Source organism: Motacilla alba, unplaced genomic scaffold, assembly GCF_015832195.1.
Source record: "Motacilla alba alba isolate MOTALB_02 unplaced genomic scaffold, Motacilla_alba_V1.0_pri HiC_scaffold_35, whole genome shotgun sequence".
Taxonomy (NCBI): Eukaryota; Metazoa; Chordata; class Aves; order Passeriformes; family Motacillidae; genus Motacilla; species Motacilla alba.
This window is the reverse complement of record NW_024037447.1, coordinates 57,694-75,533: the sequence shown is the minus strand read 5'-3', so window position 1 is coordinate 75,533 and position 17,840 is coordinate 57,694. Positions and strand designations below refer to the sequence as shown.

The window sequence follows — 17,840 nt, the reverse complement described above, 5'->3', positions numbered from 1 at the left end:
CCCAAAATGCCTTCAAAACTTCTCCCCTCCCCCCCCCCAGCCGAAGAGTCTGCCCCTCCCCCTCCCCCCCCGGCCTCCTCCTGGCGAATCGGAGCTGCTTTTTGGTGAGTGCCCCTCCCCCAGCCCTTGAAGCCCCACCCCCACGCGAGACCACGCCCCCAAGCCCCTCCCCCACCTCAACACCCCTCAGTTTACCTCCAAAACTGAGCCTTCTTGGGCCACCCAGCCATTTAAGCCCCGCCCCTTTAGACCACACCCAGCTGTGACCACACCCACCTTGATGGACACACCCCTTGAAGCCCCTCCCCAGCTCAAAACCCCCAAACTCCCGCCAAAACGATGCCATTTTTCGACGCCCCACCCATTTAAGCCCCGCCCCTTTAGACCACACCCAGGTTTGACCACGCCCCTGTAAACACCTCCGCCAAAATTTCCCGCCAAAACCATGCCGTTTCGACCCCTCCCCCCACGACCACGCCCCTTTCAGGTGAGCCACACCCAAGTGTGACCACGCCCACCCGCGTGGCCACGCCCCTCTAAGCCCCGCCCCCGCAGGATTCTGGGCCTCTGTAACAACCTCCCGTACGTGGTGATGCTCAGCGCCGCCCGCGACCTGCTGGAGCCACGCCCCGTGAGTGGCCACGCCCATTTTGGGACCACACCCTATATGAGGGCCACGCCCCTTTTTCTGATTGGATGTTGGGGGGTTTTCCCCGGATTTTTTAGGGGGAAGAGCGGAAGAATCGGAGCCGGCACGACTGCGACCCCGTGGGGACCGGGGTGGGTGGGGCTTAACTGGGTGGGGCTTAACTGGGCGGGGCTAAATTGGGAGGGGATTAAAGGGGAAAGGGTTTAAGAGGTGTGGTTTAATGGGGTGTGGCTTAACTGGGCGGGGCTTAACTGGGCGGGGCTTAAATGCCAGGGGATTAAAGGGGAAGGGTTCTAAGGGGTGTGGTTTTAAGGGGTGTGGCTTAGTGGGCGTGGCTTAAAGGGTGGGGCCTGAAAGGGCAGGACTTAGAGTGGCAGGGTTTAAAAGGGGTGTGGCTTAAATGGGAGGGGCTTAAATGGGTGGGGCTAAAAGGGGCTGGGCTTAAAGGGTGCGGTTCAAGGGGTGTGGCTTCAATGGGTGGGGCTGAATGGGTGTGGTTTTAATGGAGGAACCTTAGAGGGTGGGGCTTAAATGGGAGAGGTTTAAAGGGGTGGGGCTTAAATGGGTGGGGTTTAAAGGGGCTGGGATTAAAGGGTGGGGTTTAAGGGGTGGGGCCTAAGTGGGTGGGGCTTAAAGGGCGTGGTTTCAATGGGTGGGAGTAAAGGGGTGGGGCTTAAAGGCCAAAGGGTCAAAGGGGTGGGGCTTAAATGGGCGGAGTTTATATTGTGAGGGTTAAAGGGGTGGGGCTTAAAGGTTGATGGTGAAATGGGTGGGGCCTAAATGGGTGGGGCTTGAATGGGCAGGGCTTGAAAGGTGGGGGTTAAAGGGGTGGGGCTTAAAGGTTGGGGTAAAGGGGTGGGGCTTATGTGGGTGGGGCCTAAATACTGGCACTTTTAAGTGGGTGGGGCTTAAATGGGTGGAGTCTAAATGGGAGGGGCTTATGTGGGTAGGCCACGGGGTTAAAAGAGGGAGGGGCTTAAGGGGTGGGGCTTATGTGGGTGGGGCTAACTGGGCATAAATGGGTGATAAGTGGGAGGGGCTTAAAGGGGCGTGGCTTAGGTGAGGAGGTGCCTTTGTGGGTGTGGCTTAAACAGGTGCGGTCTGATTGGGTGGGGCTAAAAGGGGCGGGGCTTTTACGAGAGGGATTGCAATTGGACAGGGCATAGAGTGGGTGGGGCTTAACAGGGTGTGGTCTGTGTGGGCGTGGCCTGGCCCCGCCCCTTAGGCCGTGCTATTGGCCGACGTCGTCCCCGCCCTGGTGGTGAAGCTGCTGCTGCCCCTGGTGGGGCCTTACCTGCCCGACAGGTGAGAAAGGGGCGGGGCCTGAAGGGGCGGGGCTTAAATGGGCGTGGCCTAAGTGGGCGGGGCTTAAGGGACGTTTTACAAATATTTTGGGGGTGGAAATGAATTTTTGGAGGGAAAAAAGAGAATTTTGGGGTGGGAAAATGGGATTTTTTCACAAAATAATGGAATTTTTGGGGGAAAAGGAAATTTTGGGGAAGTTTATTTGGAAAAAGGATTTTTTGGGGGGGAAAAGAATTTGGGGGAAAAAAGGATTTTTTTAAAAAAGAGGATTTTTTTCAGAAAAAAAGGGGTTTTGGGAGGTGAAAAAAGCAATTTTTGGAGGGGACAAGGGAATATTTTGGGGGAAAAAAGGGAATATTTTGGGGTAAAATATTTTGCGGAAAATAAGGGAATTTTGGAGGGATAAAAATGGATTTTTTTTGAAAAAAAGACACAAAAATTTCCAGGAAAAAAATCAATTTTTTTTTAGAAAAAAAGGAAAAAGGGAATTTTGGGGTAAAAAGGGGAAATTTTGGGGTAAAAAGGGGAATTTTGTGTAAAAAGGGGACATTTTGGGGTTAAAAGGGGGAATTTTGGGGTAAGAAAGTGGAATTTTGGGGGGAAAATGGGAATTGTGGGGTAAGAAAGGGGAATTTTGGGATAAAAAGGGAATTTTGGGGCATAAAAGGGGAATTTTGGGATAAAAAGGGGGAATTTTGGGGTAAAAAAGGGACATTTTGGGGTAAGAAAGGCGCATTTTGGAGTAAAAAGGGGGAATTTTGGGGTTAAAAAGGGAATTTTGGGGTAAAAAAGGGGAATTTTGGGGTAAAAAGGAAATTTTGAGGTAGGAAAAGGGAATATTGGGGCAAAAAAGGGGAAATTGGGTTTTTTAAGGGGAATTTTGGGGTAAAAAGGGGGAAGTTTGGGGTAAAAAAAGGGGATTTTTGGGGTAAGAAAGGGACATTTTGGAGTAAAAAGGGGGAATTTTGGGGTAAAAAAGGGGAATTTTGGGGGTACAAAAGGGGGATTTAGGGTAAGAAAGGGACATTTTGGGGTAAAAAATGGGAATTTGGGGTAAAAAGGGGGAATTTTGGGGTAAAAAAGGGACATTTTGGGGTAAAAATGGAATTTTTGGGGTAAAAAAGGGAATTTTGAGGTAAAAAGGGGGAATTTGGGTTTTTTAAGGGGAATTTTGGGGTAAGAAAGGGACATTTTGGAGTAAAAAGGGGGAATTTTGGGGTTAAAAAGGGAATTTTGGGGTAAAAAGGGGGAATTTTGGGGTTAAAAAGGGAATTTTGGGGTAAAAAAGGGGAATTTTGGGGTAAAAAGGAAATTTTGAGGTAGGAAAAGGGAATATTGGGGCAAAAAAGGGGAAATTGGGTTTTTTAAGGGGAATTTTGGGGTAAAAAGGGGGAAGTTTGGGGTAAAAAAAGGGGATTTTTGGGGTAAGAAAGGGACATTTTGGAGTAAAAAGGGGGAATATTGGGGTAAAAAGGGGGAATTTTGTGGTAAAAGGGGACATTTTGGGGTACAAAAAGGAACATTTTGGGGTAAGAAAGGGGAATTTGGGGTAAAAAAGGGGGAATTTTGGGGTAAAAAAGGGACATTTTGGGGTAGGAAAAGGGAATATTGGGGCAAAAAAGGGGAATTTTGGGATAAAAGGGGGAATTTTGGGGTAAAAAAGGGAATTTTGGGGTAAAAAAGGGACATTTTGGGGTAAAAAAGGGACCTTTTGGGGTAAAAAAGGGAAATTTTGAGGTAGGAAAAGGGAATATTGGGGCAAAAAAGGGAATTTTGGGGTAAAAAAGTGGAATTTTGGGTTTTTTAAGGGGAATTTTGGGGTAAAAAGGGGGAATTTTGGGGTAAAAAAGGGGATTTTTGGGGTAAAAAAGGGAATTTTGGGGTAAAAAAAGGGAATATTGGGGCAAAAAAGGGGAACTTTGGGGTAAAAAAGGGAATTTTGGGGGTACAAAAGGGGGATTTAGGGTAAGAAAGGGACATTTTGGGGTAAAAAATGAGAATTTGGGGTAAAGAAGGGACATTTTGGGGTAAAAAGGGGGAATTTTGGGGTAAGAAAAGGGAATTTTTGAGGTAAAAAGGGACATTTTGGGGTAAAAAAGGGGAATTTTGGGTCCAAAAGGGCCATTTTGGAGTAAAAAAGGGGAATTTTTGGGTAAAAAGGGGAATTTTGGGGTAAAAAGGGGAATTTTGGGGTAAAAAGGGGAATTTTGGGGTAAAAAGGGGGAATTTTGGGGTAAAAAAGGGGAATTTTGGGGTAAAAAGGGGGAATTTTGGGGTAAAAAAGGGGAATTTTGGGGTAAAAAGGGGGAATTTTGGGGTAAAAAGGGGGAATTTTGGGGTAAAAAGGGGAATTTTGGGGTAAAAAAGGGGAATTTTGGGGTAAAAAAGGGGAATTTTGGGGTAAAAAGGGGGAATTTTGGTGTTTTGCCGCAGGCTGCGCGCGGTGGCCGTGGCCCTGTGCCTCTGGGGCAGCGTCAGCGCCGTGGCCGCGGCCACAGGGACCCTGAGCGGCCTCGGGGGTGAGCGGCCACAAGGCGGGGACACGCGGGGACACGCGGGGACACTCGGGGGTCAGGGGTCACTCTGGGGTCACTCAGGGGTCACTCCGGGGTCACTCAGGCGTCAGGGGTCACTCATGGTCACTCAGTGGTCACTCAAGGGTCACTTAGGGGTCACTCACTGGTCATTCAGGGGTCACTCAGGGTCACTCTGGGGTTAGGGGTCACTCAGGGGTCACTCAGGGGTCACTCAGGTCATTCAGGGGTCAGGGGTCACTCAGGGGTCACTCACCGGTCACTCAGGGGTCACTCAGGTCATTCAGGGGTCAGGGGTCACTCAGGTGTCACTCACCGGTCACTCAGGGGTCAGTAGTCACTTGGGTCCCTCAGGGGTCACTCAGGGGTCACTCGGGGACACTCGGGGGCACTCGGGGGGCACTTGGGGGACACTCGTAGGGCACTCGGGGGTCACTCGGGGACACTCGGGGGCACTCGGGGGTCACTTGGGGGTCACTCGGGGACACTCGGGGGTCATTTGGGGGGCACTCGGGGACCCTCGGGGGTCACTCAGGGGTCATTCAGGGGTCAGGGGTCACTCCGGGGTCACTCCGGGGTCACTCAGGGGTCACTTGGGGTGACACAGGAGTCACTCAGGGGTCACTCAGGGGTCAGTGGTCACTCCGGGCTCACTCAGGGGTCACTCAGGGGTCACTCGGGTCATTGAGGTCACTCAGGGTCACTGAGAGGTCAGTGGTCACTCGGGGGTCACTCGAGGGTCACTCAGGGGTCACTTGGGAGTCAATGAGGTCACTCAGGGCTCACTCAAGGGTCATTCAGGGGTCAGTGGTCACTCGGGGGTCACTCAGGGGGCACTCGGGGGTCACTCATTGGTCACTCAGGGGTCACTCAGGGGTCAGAGGTCACTCAGGGGTCACTCACTGGTCACTCGCGGGTCACTCAGGGGTCAGGGGTCACTCAGGGGTCAGAGGTCACTCTGTGGTCACTCAGGGTCACTCTGTGGTCACTCGGGGGTCACTCACTGGTCACTCTGCTCACTCAGGTGTGGCCGTGGGCAGTGCGGGGGCGGGGCTTGGTGAGGTCACCTTCCTGACCCTGGCCTCCTCCTACCCCAGGTAAGGGGGCGTGGCCTCACCTGAGGGGGCGTGGCCTCACACGAAGGCCATGCCCACCTGGGCCACACCCCAAAATGGGGGGAGGGACAAAAAAAAAACCCCCAAATTTGGGGTAAAATCGGCCAAATTTGGTAAAAATTGGCCAAAATGGGATTGGGCGAGGGATGAAGTGGGCGTGGCTTCACGTGGGTGGGTGTGTCCACACAAAAGTGGGCGGGGCAGTAAATTTGGATTAAAAATCTCCCAAATTTGGTCAAAATCAGCCAAAAATGGGATTGAGGGAGGGGTTAGGTGGGCGGGGCTTCCAGTGGATGGGTGGGGCTTATGGTGGGTGGGCGTGGTCACACCTAAAAGTGGGCGGGGCTTTTCAATGGCACGAAAATCTGCCCAAATTTGTCAAAAATCACCAATTTGGTCAAAACCAACCAAAATTGGGATTGGGGCGTGGCCAAGTGGGCGGAGCTTAACGTGGTGGGCGTGGTCATGCAGATAAGTGGGCGGAGCCTCCCAATGGGGCAAATTCTTCTAAAATTGAGACCAAAATCACCAAAATTGGCCGAAAAATGACCAAATAAGGGCATTTCCAAAGTGGGCGTGGCCATCCTAACTCGGCTCCTCCCCCAGCAGCTCCGGCGTCTCCTATTGGTCGTCGGGGACGGGCGCGGCCGGAGTGGGCGGGGCTTTGGCCTTCTGGGGTTTGAGGGCGTGGCTGCCCCTCCCCCAGTCGCTGCTGCCCTTCCTGGCCCTGCCCCCTCTGATGCTGCTCAGGTGAGGAAAAATTGGATTTTTTTGACCCAAAATTGCCTTTTTTTAACCCAAAATTGCCTTTTAGAACCCAAAATTTGCTTTTTTTAACCCAAAATTCCTTTTTTATGTAAAATCCCCAATTTTAACCCCCAAAACTCCCAAATTTTAACCCTAAAACTCTCAGATTTTAACCCAAAAATCCCCAATTTTTTAGCCCAAAAATTCAGTTTTTAACCTGAAAATCCCCAAATTTTTATCCCAAATTTCAACCCAAAAATCCCCGACTATTTGTCCCCAAATTCCCAATTTTTAAACCCAAAATTCCTGGTTTTTTACCCCAAAACTCCCAAATTTTAACCCCCAAAATTCCCAAATATAAAATCCGAAATTCCCAATTTTAAACGCAAAAATCCCAAATATCAACCCCAAAATCCCCAATTTTTACCTGAAATTTCCCCAATTTTTGACCCCAAAACTCCCAAATTTTAACTCCAAAATCCCAAATTTTAACCCCAATTTTTGACCCCAAAAATTCCAAATTTTTTATCCCAAATTTCCAAATTTTTGACCCTAAAATGCCCAATTTTTACCCCAAAAATCCCAATTTTTTTCACCCCAAAATCCCAAATTTTGACCCTAAAATCACAAATTTTTGACCTTAAAATTCCCAAATTTTTACCCCAAAATTCCCATTTTTAAACCCTAAAAATCCCAATTTTTTAGCCCAAAATTCCACTTTTTAACCCCAAAATCCCAAATTTTAACCCCAAATTTTGACCCCAAAATCCCAAATTTTTTACACCAAATTGCCAATTTTTTCCCCAAAATTCCCAGTTTTAAACCCCCAAAATCCCAATTTTTTTAACCCCAAATTCGTAAATTTTGCCCACAAAATCCCAAATTTTTTACCCCAAAAATCCCAATTTTTTATCCCAAAATCCCAAATTTTGACCCCAAAATCCCAAATTTTAACCCCAAATTTCGACCCCAAAGCCCCAAATTTTTTACCCCAAATTTCCAAACTTTCCCCCCAAAATTCCCATTTTTTACCCCCAAAAAATCCAATTTTTTTCCCCAAAAATCCCCAAATTTTGACCCCAAATATCGACCCGAAAATCCCAATTTTTAACCCCAAATTTTGACCCCATAATCCCAAATTTTTTACTCCAGATTTCCAATTTTTCACCCCAAAAATCCCAATTTTTTCCCCAAATTTCCAAACTTTTCCCCCCAAAATTCCCATTTTTTACCCCCCAAAAAATCCAATTTTTTTCCCCAAAAATTCCCGAATTTTTACCCCAAAATCCCAAATTTTTGACCTTAAAATTCCCGTTTTTTCACCCCAAAAAATCCAAATTTTTTGCCCCAAAATTCCCATTTTTAACCCCAAAACCTCCCAATTTTCCCGCCAAACCCCCATAGTGGGCGGGGCCTCCTCTGGCCCCTCCCCCTCATTTGAATAATCACATATTTAAATTTTCCCCCTCAGTTTCTTCTTCATCCTCGGCCCCGCCCCTCCCCCCAGGCCGGCCCCGCCCCTCCCCCAGCCCGACGAAGGGGGCGGGGCCACGGAGGAGAAATGGGGCGTGGCCAAGGTGAGAAAGGGGCGGGGCTTAAAGACGCATAGGGGAGGGGCTTAAAGGGGAATTTGGATGGGAAAAATTCCAATTTTGGGGGGAAAATTTGGGAATTTTGGGGGGAAAATTTGGGAAAAATTTGGGAATTTTCGGGGTTAAAAATTGGGGGATTTTGGGGGGGAAAATTTGGGAATTTTTGGGTGAAATTTCGGGGTTTTTTGGGTGAAAAATTCAAATTTTGGGAGGAAATTTGGGGTTTTTGGGGTTAAAAATTGGGGAATTTTGAAGGGAAAATTTGGGAATTTTGGGGGTTGGAAATTGGGGATTTTTGGAAGAAAATTTTGGAATTTTGGGGTTAAAAATTTGGGGATTTTGGGGGGGGGCAAATTGGGGAATTTTCGGGTTAAAAATGGGAATTTTGGGGGGCCAAAATTGGGGAATTTTCGGGTTAAAATTGGGGATTTTAAGGGAAAAATTTGGAATTTTCGTGGGAAAAATTGAGAATTTCGGGGGTTAAAAATTGGGGGATTTTTGGGTGAAAAATTTGGGAATTTTTGGGTGAAAATTTTGCAATTTTGGGGTTAAAAATTGGGAATTTTGGGGTGAAAATTTGGGAATTTTTGGGGTTGAAAATTGGGGGATTTTGGGTTCAAATTTGGGAATTTTTGGGATGAAAATTTGGGAATTTTAGGGGGAAGTTTGGGAAATTTTGGGGTTAAAATTTGGGGGATTTTTGGTGGAAAATTTGGGAATTTTTGGGGTTTAAAATGGGAATTTCGGGGGTAAAAATTGGGAATTTTCTGGGCTAAAATTTGGGGATTTTGGGGCAAAAATTGGGAATTTTGGGGTAAAAATTGGGAATTTCCGGGGAAATTGGGGGGCTTGAAAGGGGCGGGGCTTAGGGGAGAGGGAGGGGTTTGTGGGCGGGGCAGGGGGCGTGGTCTGACGTGGCTCCTCCCCCCGCAGGCCGCGCTCCGCCAGGGGGCGCCGCTGGGCCTCGTTTACTTCGCCGAGTACTTCGTCAACCAGGGGCTGGTGGGCGGGGCCTGAGGGTTGGGGCGGGGCTTGAGGGTGGGGGCGGGGCTTGAGGGGTGAGGGAGGGGCTTAAAGGGTGGGGGAGGAGCTTAAAGGAGTGGGGGGAGTGGCCAAAAGGGTTGGAGGAGGGGCTTAAAGGCAGGGGGAGGGGCTGAAGTCTTTGGAGGAGGGGCTTAAAGCGGTGGGGGAGGGGCTTAAAGGGTGGGGGACGGACTTAAAGTGGTGGGGGAGGGGCTGAAATGGTTGGAGGAGGGGCCTAAAGGGGTGGGGGAGGGGCTAAATGGCGGATTTTGGGTGGGGGAGGGGCTCAAGATGGTGGGTTTGGGGTGGGGGAGGGGCCTAATGTTGTGGAGGAGGAGCTTAAAGGTTGGGGGAGGGGTTTAAAGGTTGGGGGAGGGGCTTAAAGGGGTGGGGGAGGGACCAAAGTGGGTGGGGGAGGGGCTTAAAGGGGTGGGGGAGGGGCCTAAAGGGGTGCAGGAGGAGCTAAAATGGCGGACAGGGGAGTGGGGGAGGGGCAGAAATGTTCCCTTTGGGTGGGGGAGGGGCCTCACTTGGTTTTGGGGTGGGGGAGGGGCTTGGGGCATGTGGGGGAGGGGTCAGGGGTGCTCGGCCCCTCCCCCACCTTTGGCCCCTCCCCCAGATGGAGCTGCTGTACTTCCCCTCCTCGCCCCTCCCCCACAGCGCCCAGTACCGCACGTGAGTGGGGGAGGGGCGGGGGGGGAGGGGGGGGAGGGGAAAGCGCCCCAGGGCCCCTCCCCCACCCCGATTTATACCCCCAAAGTCCCAAAGTTTATCCCCAAAATTCCCAAATTTTATCGCCCAAATTCCCGATTTTTCACCCCAGATTTCCTATTTTTAACACCAGAAATTCTCATTTTTTATCCCCAAAATCCCCAATTTTAACCCCAAAAATTCCCAATTTTAACCCCCAAAATCCCCAATTTTAACCCCAAAATCTCCAATTTTACTCCCCAAAATTTCCCATTTTTAACCCCAAAATCCCCCATTTTTAACTCGAAAAATTCCCATTTTTAACCCCAAATTCCCCAATTTTAACCCCAAAAATCCCCAATTTTTTACTCCAAAATTCCCATTTTTTAACCCCAAAACTTCCAAATTTTAACCGCAAAAGTTCCAATTTTTACCCCCAAAATTCCCAAATTTTAACCCCCAAAATCCCCAATTTTTAACCCCAAAAATTCCCATTTTTAACCCCAAAAATTCCCATTTTTAACCCCAAAAATCCCCAATTTTCAACCCCAAAAATTCCCATTTTTACCCCAAAATTTCCCATTTGTAACCCCAAATTCCCCAAATTTAACCCCAAAAGTCCCCACTTTTTAACCCTTTAAAATTCCCTTTTTTAACCCCAAAAATTCCCAATTTTAACCCCAAAATCCCCAATTTTTACTCCAAAATCTCCATTTTTTAACCCCAAAAATTCCCATTTTTTAACCCCAAAATCTCCAATTTTTAACCCCAAAACCCCCAGTTCTTAACCCCAAAATCTCCAGTTTTATCCCCCAAAAATTCCCATTTTTACCCCCAAATTCCCCAATTCCTAACCCCAAAAATTCCAATTTTTAACCCCTAAAAATCCCTAATTTCACCCCCAAAAATTCCCATTTTTACCCCAAAAATTCCCATTTTTTAACCCCAAAATTCCCATTTTTTAACCCCAAAAATCCCCAAATTTTACTCCAAAATCTCCATTTTTTAACCCCAAAAATTCCCAATTTTAACCCCAAAATCCCCAACTTTTAACCCCAAAATCTCCAAATTTACTCCCCAAAATTTCCCATTTTTAACCCCAAAATCCCCCATTTTTAACTCGAAAAATTCCCATTTTTTAACCCCAAAAATCCCCAACTTTAACCCCAAAATCCCCAATTTTTACTCCAAAATCTCCATTTTTTAACCCCAAAAATTCCCATTTTTAACCCCAAAATCTCCAATTTTTAACCCCAAAACCCCCAGTTCTTAACCCCAAAATCTCCAGTTTTGTTCCCCAAAAATTCCCGTTTTTACCCCCAAATTCCCTAATTCCTAACCCCAAAAATTCCAATTTTTAACCCCTAAAAATCCCTAATTTCACCCCCAAAAATTCCCATTTTTACCCCAAAAATTCCCATTTTTAACCCCAAAAATCCCCAACTTTAACCCCAAAATTCCCATTTTTTAACCCCAAAAATTCCCAATTTTAACCCCAAAATCCCCAATTTTTTACTCCAAAATCCCCAGTTTTTAACCCCAAAAATCCCCATTTTTATCCCCAAAATCCCCAACTTTTAACCCCAAAATCCCCAACTTTTAACCCCAAAATCTCCAATTTTACTCCCCAAAATTTCCCATTTTTAACCCCAAAATCCCCCATTTTTAACTCGAAAAATTCCCATTTTTGACCCCAAATTCCCCAATTTTAACCCCAAAAATCCCCAATTTTTTACTCCAAAATCTCCATTTTTTAACCCCAAAAATTCCCAATTTTTAACCCCAAAAATTCCCAATTTTAACCCCAAAAATTCCCATTTTTAACCCCAAAATCTCCAATTTTACTCCCCAAAAATTCCCATTTTTAACCCCAAAAATCCCCAATTTTCAACCCCAAAAATTCCCATTTTTACCTCAAAATTTCCCATTTGTAACCCCAAATTCCCCAAATTTAAGCCCAAAAGTCCCCAATTTTTAACCCTTTAAAATTCCCTTTTTAACCCCAAAATTTCCCAATTTTAACCCCCAAAATTTCCCATTTTTTACCCTAAAAATCCCCAATTTTAACCCCCAAAATTTCCCATTTTTTACCCCAAAAATCCCCAATTTTAACCCCAAAAATTCCCATTTTTAACCCCAAAAATCCCCAATTTTTAACCCTTTAAGATTCCGAATTTTAACCCCAAACTCCCCAATTTTTAACCCCAAAAATTCACTTTTTTTTACCCCAAAAATCCCCAATTTTTAACCCCAAAATCCCCATTTTTCACCCCAAATCTCCCGAATTTAACCCTTTGCAGGCTGCAGCTGCTGTACCAGGCCGGCGTCTTCGTCTCGCGCTCGTCGCTGCGCTGCCTCCGCCTGCGGCGCCTCTGGGGGCTGGCGCTGGCACAGGTGCGACCCATAGATCCTGCCCCATAGATCATCCCTGCCCTATAGATCCTGACCTATAGATCCTGACCTATAGATCCTGACCCATAGATCCTGACCTATAGATCCTGACCTATAGATCATCCCTGCCCTATAGATCGATCCTGCCCTATAGATCCTGACCCATAGATCCTGCCCCATAGATCCCTCTGGGGGCTGGCGCTGGCACAGGTGCGACCCACGGATCCTGACCCATAGATCATCCCTGCCCTATAGATCCTGACCTATAGATCCTGACCTATAGATCATCCCTGCCCCATAGATCCTGCCCTATAGATCCTGACCCATAGATCTGACCCATAGATCCTGACCCATAGATCTGACCTATAGATCATCCCTGCCCTATAGATCCTGACCTATAGATCCTGACCTATAGATCTGCCCCATAGATCATCCCTGCCCCATAGATCATCCCTGCCCTATAGATCATCCCTGCCCTATAGATCCTGACCCATAGATCATCCCTGCTCCATAGATCCTGACCTATAGATCCTGACCCAGAGATCCTGCCCCATAGATCCTGACCCATAGATCCTGACCTATAGATCCTGCCCCATAGATCATCCCTGCCCCATAGATCCTGCCCCATAGATCCTGCCCCATAGATCCTGACCCATAGATCCTGACCTATAGATCCTGCCCCATAGATCATCCCTGCCCCATAGATCATCCCTGCCCCATAGATCCTGACCTATAGATCCTGCCCCATAGATCCTGCCCCATAGATCATCCCTGCCCCATAGATCCTGCCCCATAGATCATCCCTGCCCTATAGATCCTGACCTATAGATCCTGACCCACAGATCCTGACCTATAGATCATCCCTGCTCCATAGATCCTGCCCTATAGATCCTGACCCAGAGATCCTGCCCCATAGATCATCCCTGCCCCATAGATCCTGACCCATAGATCCCCCTGCCCCATAGATCCTGACCCATAGATCATCCCTGCCCCATAGATCCTGACCTATAGATCCTGACCTATAGATCCTGCCCTATAGATCCTGACCTATAGATCCTGCCCCATAGATCCTGACCCATAGATCTGACCCATAGATCATCCCTGCCCCATAGATCCTAACCCATAGATCCCTCTGGGGGCTGGCGCTGGCACAGGTGCGACCCACGGATCCTGACCCATAGATCATCCCTGCCCTATAGATCCCTCTGCCCCATAGATCCTGCCCCATAGATCCTGACCTATAGATCCCTCTGGGAGCTGGTGCTGGCACAGGTGCGACCCATGGATCCCTCTGCCCCATAGATCCTTCTGCCCCATAGATCTGCCCCATAGATCCAAATACTGCCCCATAGATCCTGACCCATAGATCCCTCTGCCCCATAGATTCTGCCCTATAGATCCCGACCTATAGATCCCTCTGGGGGCTGGCGCTCGCACAGGTGGAACCCATAGATCCCTCTGCCCTATAGATCCCTCTGACCTATGGATCCTGCCCCATAGATCATCCCTGCCCCATAGATCTGCCCCATAGATCATCCCTGCCCCATAGATCCTGCCCCATAGATCCCTCTGCCCCATAGATCCTGACCCATAGATCCTCCCCCATAGATCCCAATCCTGCCCCACAAATCCCTCTGGGGGCTGGCGCTGGCACAGGTGCGACCCATGGATCCTGACCCATAGATCCTGACCCATAGATCATCCCTGGCCCATAGATCTGACCCATAGATCTGACCCATAGATCATCCCTGCCCCATAGATCATCCCTGCCCCATAGATCCTGACCTATAGATCCCTCTGCCCTATAGATCCTGACCCATAGATCCTGCCCCATAGATCATCCCTGCCATATAGATCCTGACCTATAGATCCTGACCCAGAGATCCTGACCCATAGATCATCCCTGCCCCATAGATCCTGACCCATAGATCATCCCTGCCCTATAGATCCTGCCCTATAGATCCTGACCCATAGATCCTGACCCATAGATCTCCCTGCCCCATAGATCCTGACCCATAGATCATCCCTGACCCATAGATCCCCCTGCCCCATAGATCCTGACCCATAGATCATCCCTGCCCCATAGATCTGACCCATAGATCCTGACCCATAGATCTGACCCATAGATCATCCCTGCCCCATAGATCCTGACCTATAGATCCTGACCTATAGATCCTGACCCATAGATCCCTCTACCCCATAAATTCTGCCCCATAGATCCCAGTCCTGCCCCATAGATCCCCCTGGGGGCTGGCGCTGGCACAGGTGCGACCCATAGATCATCCCTGCCCTATAGATCCTGACCCATAGATCCTGCCCCATAGATCCCTCTGCCCCATAGATCCTGACCTATAGATCTTGACCTATAGATCTGCCCCATAGATCCTGCCCCATAGATCCCTCCTGCTCCATAGATCCTGACCTATAGATCCTGACCCATCGATCCCTCTGGGGGCTGGCGCTGGCACAGGTGCGACCCATAGATCATCCCTGCCCTATAGATCATCCCTGCCCCATAGATCCCTCTGCCCCATAGATCCTGCCCCATAGATCCTGACCTATAGATCCCTCTGGGAGCTGGTGCTGGCACAGGTGCGACCCATGGATCCCTCTGCCCCATAGATCCTTCTGCCCCATAGATCCTGCCCCATAGATCCCAATCCTGCCCCATAGATCTCTCTGGGGGCTGATGCTGGCACAGGTGGGACCCACAGATCCTCCTGCCCTATAGATCTGCCCCATAGATCCTCCTGCCCCATAGATCCTGCCCCATAGATCACTCTGCCCTATAGATCTGCCCCATAGATCATCCCTGCCCCATAGATCTTGCCCTATAGATCCTGCCCCATAGATCTGACCCATAGATCTGACCCATAGATCTGACCCGTAGATCTGACCCATAGATCTGAGCCTGCCCCATAGATCCCAATCCTGCCCCACAGATCCCTCCTGCCCCATAAATCCTGAGCCTGTCCCATAGATCCTGCCCCATAGATTCCCCTGTGCCCCATAGATATTTCCTGCCCCATAGATCTGACCCATAGATCCCAATCCTGCCCCATAGATCCCATCTGCCCCATAGATCTGACCCACAGATCCTGCCCCATAGATTCCAATCCTGCCCCATAGATCCTGCCCCATGGATCTCATCTGCCCCATAGATCTGCCCCATAGATCCCAATCCTGCCCCATAGATCCAGCCCCATAGATCCCCTGCCCCATTGATTCTGCCCCATAGATCCCAATCCTGCCCCATAGATCCTGCCCCATGGATCTCATCTGCCCCATTGATTCTGCCCCATGGATCCCAATGCTGCCCCATAGATCCCAATCCTGCCCCATAGGTCTGAGCCTGCCCCATAGATCCTGCCCCATAGATCAGCCCTGGCCCCAAAGATCCCAATCCTGCCCCATAGATCAGCCCTGGCCCCAAAGATCCCAATCCTGCCCCATAGATTCCCCTGTGCCCCATAGATCCTCCTGCCCCACAGATCCCTCCTGCCCCACAGATCCCAATCCTGCCCCATAGATTCCCCTGTGCCCCATAGATCCTCCTGCCCCACAGATCCCAGTCCTGCCCCACAGATCCCAATCCTGCCCCATAGATTCCCCTGTGCCCCATAGATCCTCCTGCCCCACAGATCCCCTCCAATCCCATTTTTAACCCGTTCCCCCCCGATTTTCCCATTTTTAACCGATTTTTCCCTTTTTTCCCCCATTTTCCCCCTCCCCTCCCGGCCCCGCCCCCAGGTGCTGCTGGCCGCGTTCCTATTGGCCGCCGTGGCTGTCAATCAGCTGCTGCCCGCGCTGGGCGTGGCCGCGGCGCTGGCGCTGGGGGAGGGGCTTGTGGGGGGCGGGGCCTACGGGAACGCCTTCGCCAACCTGAGCGAGCAGGTGAGTGACCAGTGAGTGACCAACTGACCAACTGACCACTGAGTGACCAATGAGTGACCACTGACCAACTGACCAACTGACCACTGACCCTGAGTGACCACTGAGTGACCAGAGTGACCAATGGGTGACCACTGACCACTGAGTGACCAATGAGTGACCAGAGTGACCAATGGGTGACCAACTGACCACTGAGTGACCAGTGGGTGACCAACTGACCAACTGACCACTGAGTGACCAACTGACCACTGACCCTGAGTGACCACTGACCACTGAGTGACCACTGAGTGACCAGAGTGACCAACTGACCAACTGACCAACTGACCACTGAGTGACCACTGAGTGACCAGAGTGACCAACTGACCAACTGACCAACTGACCACTGAGTGACCACTGACCACTGAGTGACCAATGGGTGACCACTGAGTGACCACTGACCAACTGACCACTGAGTGACCAATGAGTGACCAATGAGTGACCACTGACCACTGAGTGACCAATGAGTGACCGAGTGACCACTGACCACTGAGTGACCACTGAGTGACCAGAGTGACCAACTGACCAACTGACCACTGACCACTGAGTGACCACTGAGTGACCAACTGACCACTGAGTGACCACTGAGTGACCACTGAGTGATCAATGAGTGACCGCTGAGTGACCACTGACCAATGAATGACCACTGAGTGACCCCTGAGTGACCCTGAGTGACCACTGACCCCTGAGTGACCCCTGAGTGACCACTGACCCCTGAGTGACCGCTGTCCGCAGGTGCCCCTCCCCCAGCAGCCGCTGGCCGTCGCTGTGGTCACTCTGGTGGCCGAAGTCGCCATCGCCGCGGCCGGAGGGGTCGCCCTGGGGGCTCACGCCGCCTTCTGCGGCCAGGAGTGACCACTGAGTGACCGCTGACCACTGAGTGACCACTGAGTGACCACCGAGTGACCACTGAGTGACCACTGGATTGGCCTTGGAGTGACCCCTGAGTGACCACTGAGTGACCGCTGAGTGACCACTGAGTGACCGCTGAGTGACCCCTGAGTGACCGCTGAGTGACCGCTGAGTGACCCCTGAGTGACCGCTGAGTGTCCTTGGAGTGACCGCTGAGTGACCACTGAGTGACCGCTGAGTGACCACTGGCCGCTGAGTGACCACTGAGTGACCACTGAGTGACCGCTGACCACTGAGTGACCACTGAGTGACCGCTGAGTGATCCCTGGAGTGACCACTGAGTGACCACTGAGTGACTGCTGAGTGACCGCTGAGTGACCACTGAGTGACCACTGGATTGGCCTTGGAGTGACCCCTGAGTGACCATTGAGTGACCACATGGAGTGACCCCTGAGTGACCACTGAGTGACCACTGGATTGGCCTTGGAGTGACCACAGAGAGACCATGGAGTGACCACATGGAGTGACCCCTGAGTGACCACTGGACTGGTCAAGGAGTGACCATTGAGTGACCACTGAGTGACCATTGAGTGACCACTGAGTGACCGCTGAAAGTGACCACTGAGTGACCACTGGATTGGCCTTGGAGTGACCACATGGAGTGACCACTGAGTGACCACTGGACTGGTCAAGGAGTGACCACTGAGTGACCCCTGAGTGACCCCGAGTGACCCCTGAGTGACCCCTGAGTGACCCCGAGTGACCCCTGAGTGACCCCTGAGTGACCCCCGAGTGACCACTGAGTTTTTCGAAGGAAAAAAATGGAATTTTGGGGTGAAAAAATCGAATTTTCGTGAAAAAAAAACCCCGAAATTTTGGAGAAAAAAAATCCAAAATTGGAATTTTGGGGGGGGAAAAAAAGAATTTTTTAGGAAAAACCGGAATTTTTTAGGAAAAAAAAGGAATTTTGAGGGGAAAGTTTTGAATTTTAGAAAGAAGAAATTGAATTTTTGGG

At 49.9% G+C, this 17,840-nt stretch overlaps 2 protein-coding genes across 2 annotated transcripts in view; both read left to right on the top strand.

Moving 5' to 3' along the window:
- Positions 1-6: 6 nt before the first annotated feature.
- Positions 7-17,144, top strand: CLN3 (CLN3 lysosomal/endosomal transmembrane protein, battenin). The gene is made up of 14 exons (XM_038126474.1): positions 7-104; positions 556-631; positions 727-780; positions 1,875-1,954; positions 4,388-4,473; positions 5,513-5,585; positions 6,213-6,353; positions 7,822-7,927; positions 8,876-8,944; positions 9,585-9,640; positions 11,956-12,049; positions 15,797-15,940; positions 16,709-16,869; positions 17,098-17,144. The coding sequence occupies exons 1-13, from the start codon at positions 7-9 to the stop codon at positions 16,826-16,828; spliced, it is 1,197 nt and encodes a 398-aa protein (XP_037982402.1). The 3' UTR covers positions 16,829-16,869; positions 17,098-17,144.
- A 186-nt stretch (positions 17,145-17,330) lies between these two features.
- LOC119696672 (serine/threonine-protein kinase TAO2-like) overlaps positions 17,331-17,840 on the top strand; it is a 15,651-nt gene continuing 15,141 nt past the window's right edge. Inside the window, exon 1 of the mRNA XM_038126473.1 lies at positions 17,331-17,335. Coding sequence (XP_037982401.1) covers positions 17,331-17,335 — 5 coding nt within the window. The remainder of the gene's footprint in view (positions 17,336-17,840) is intronic.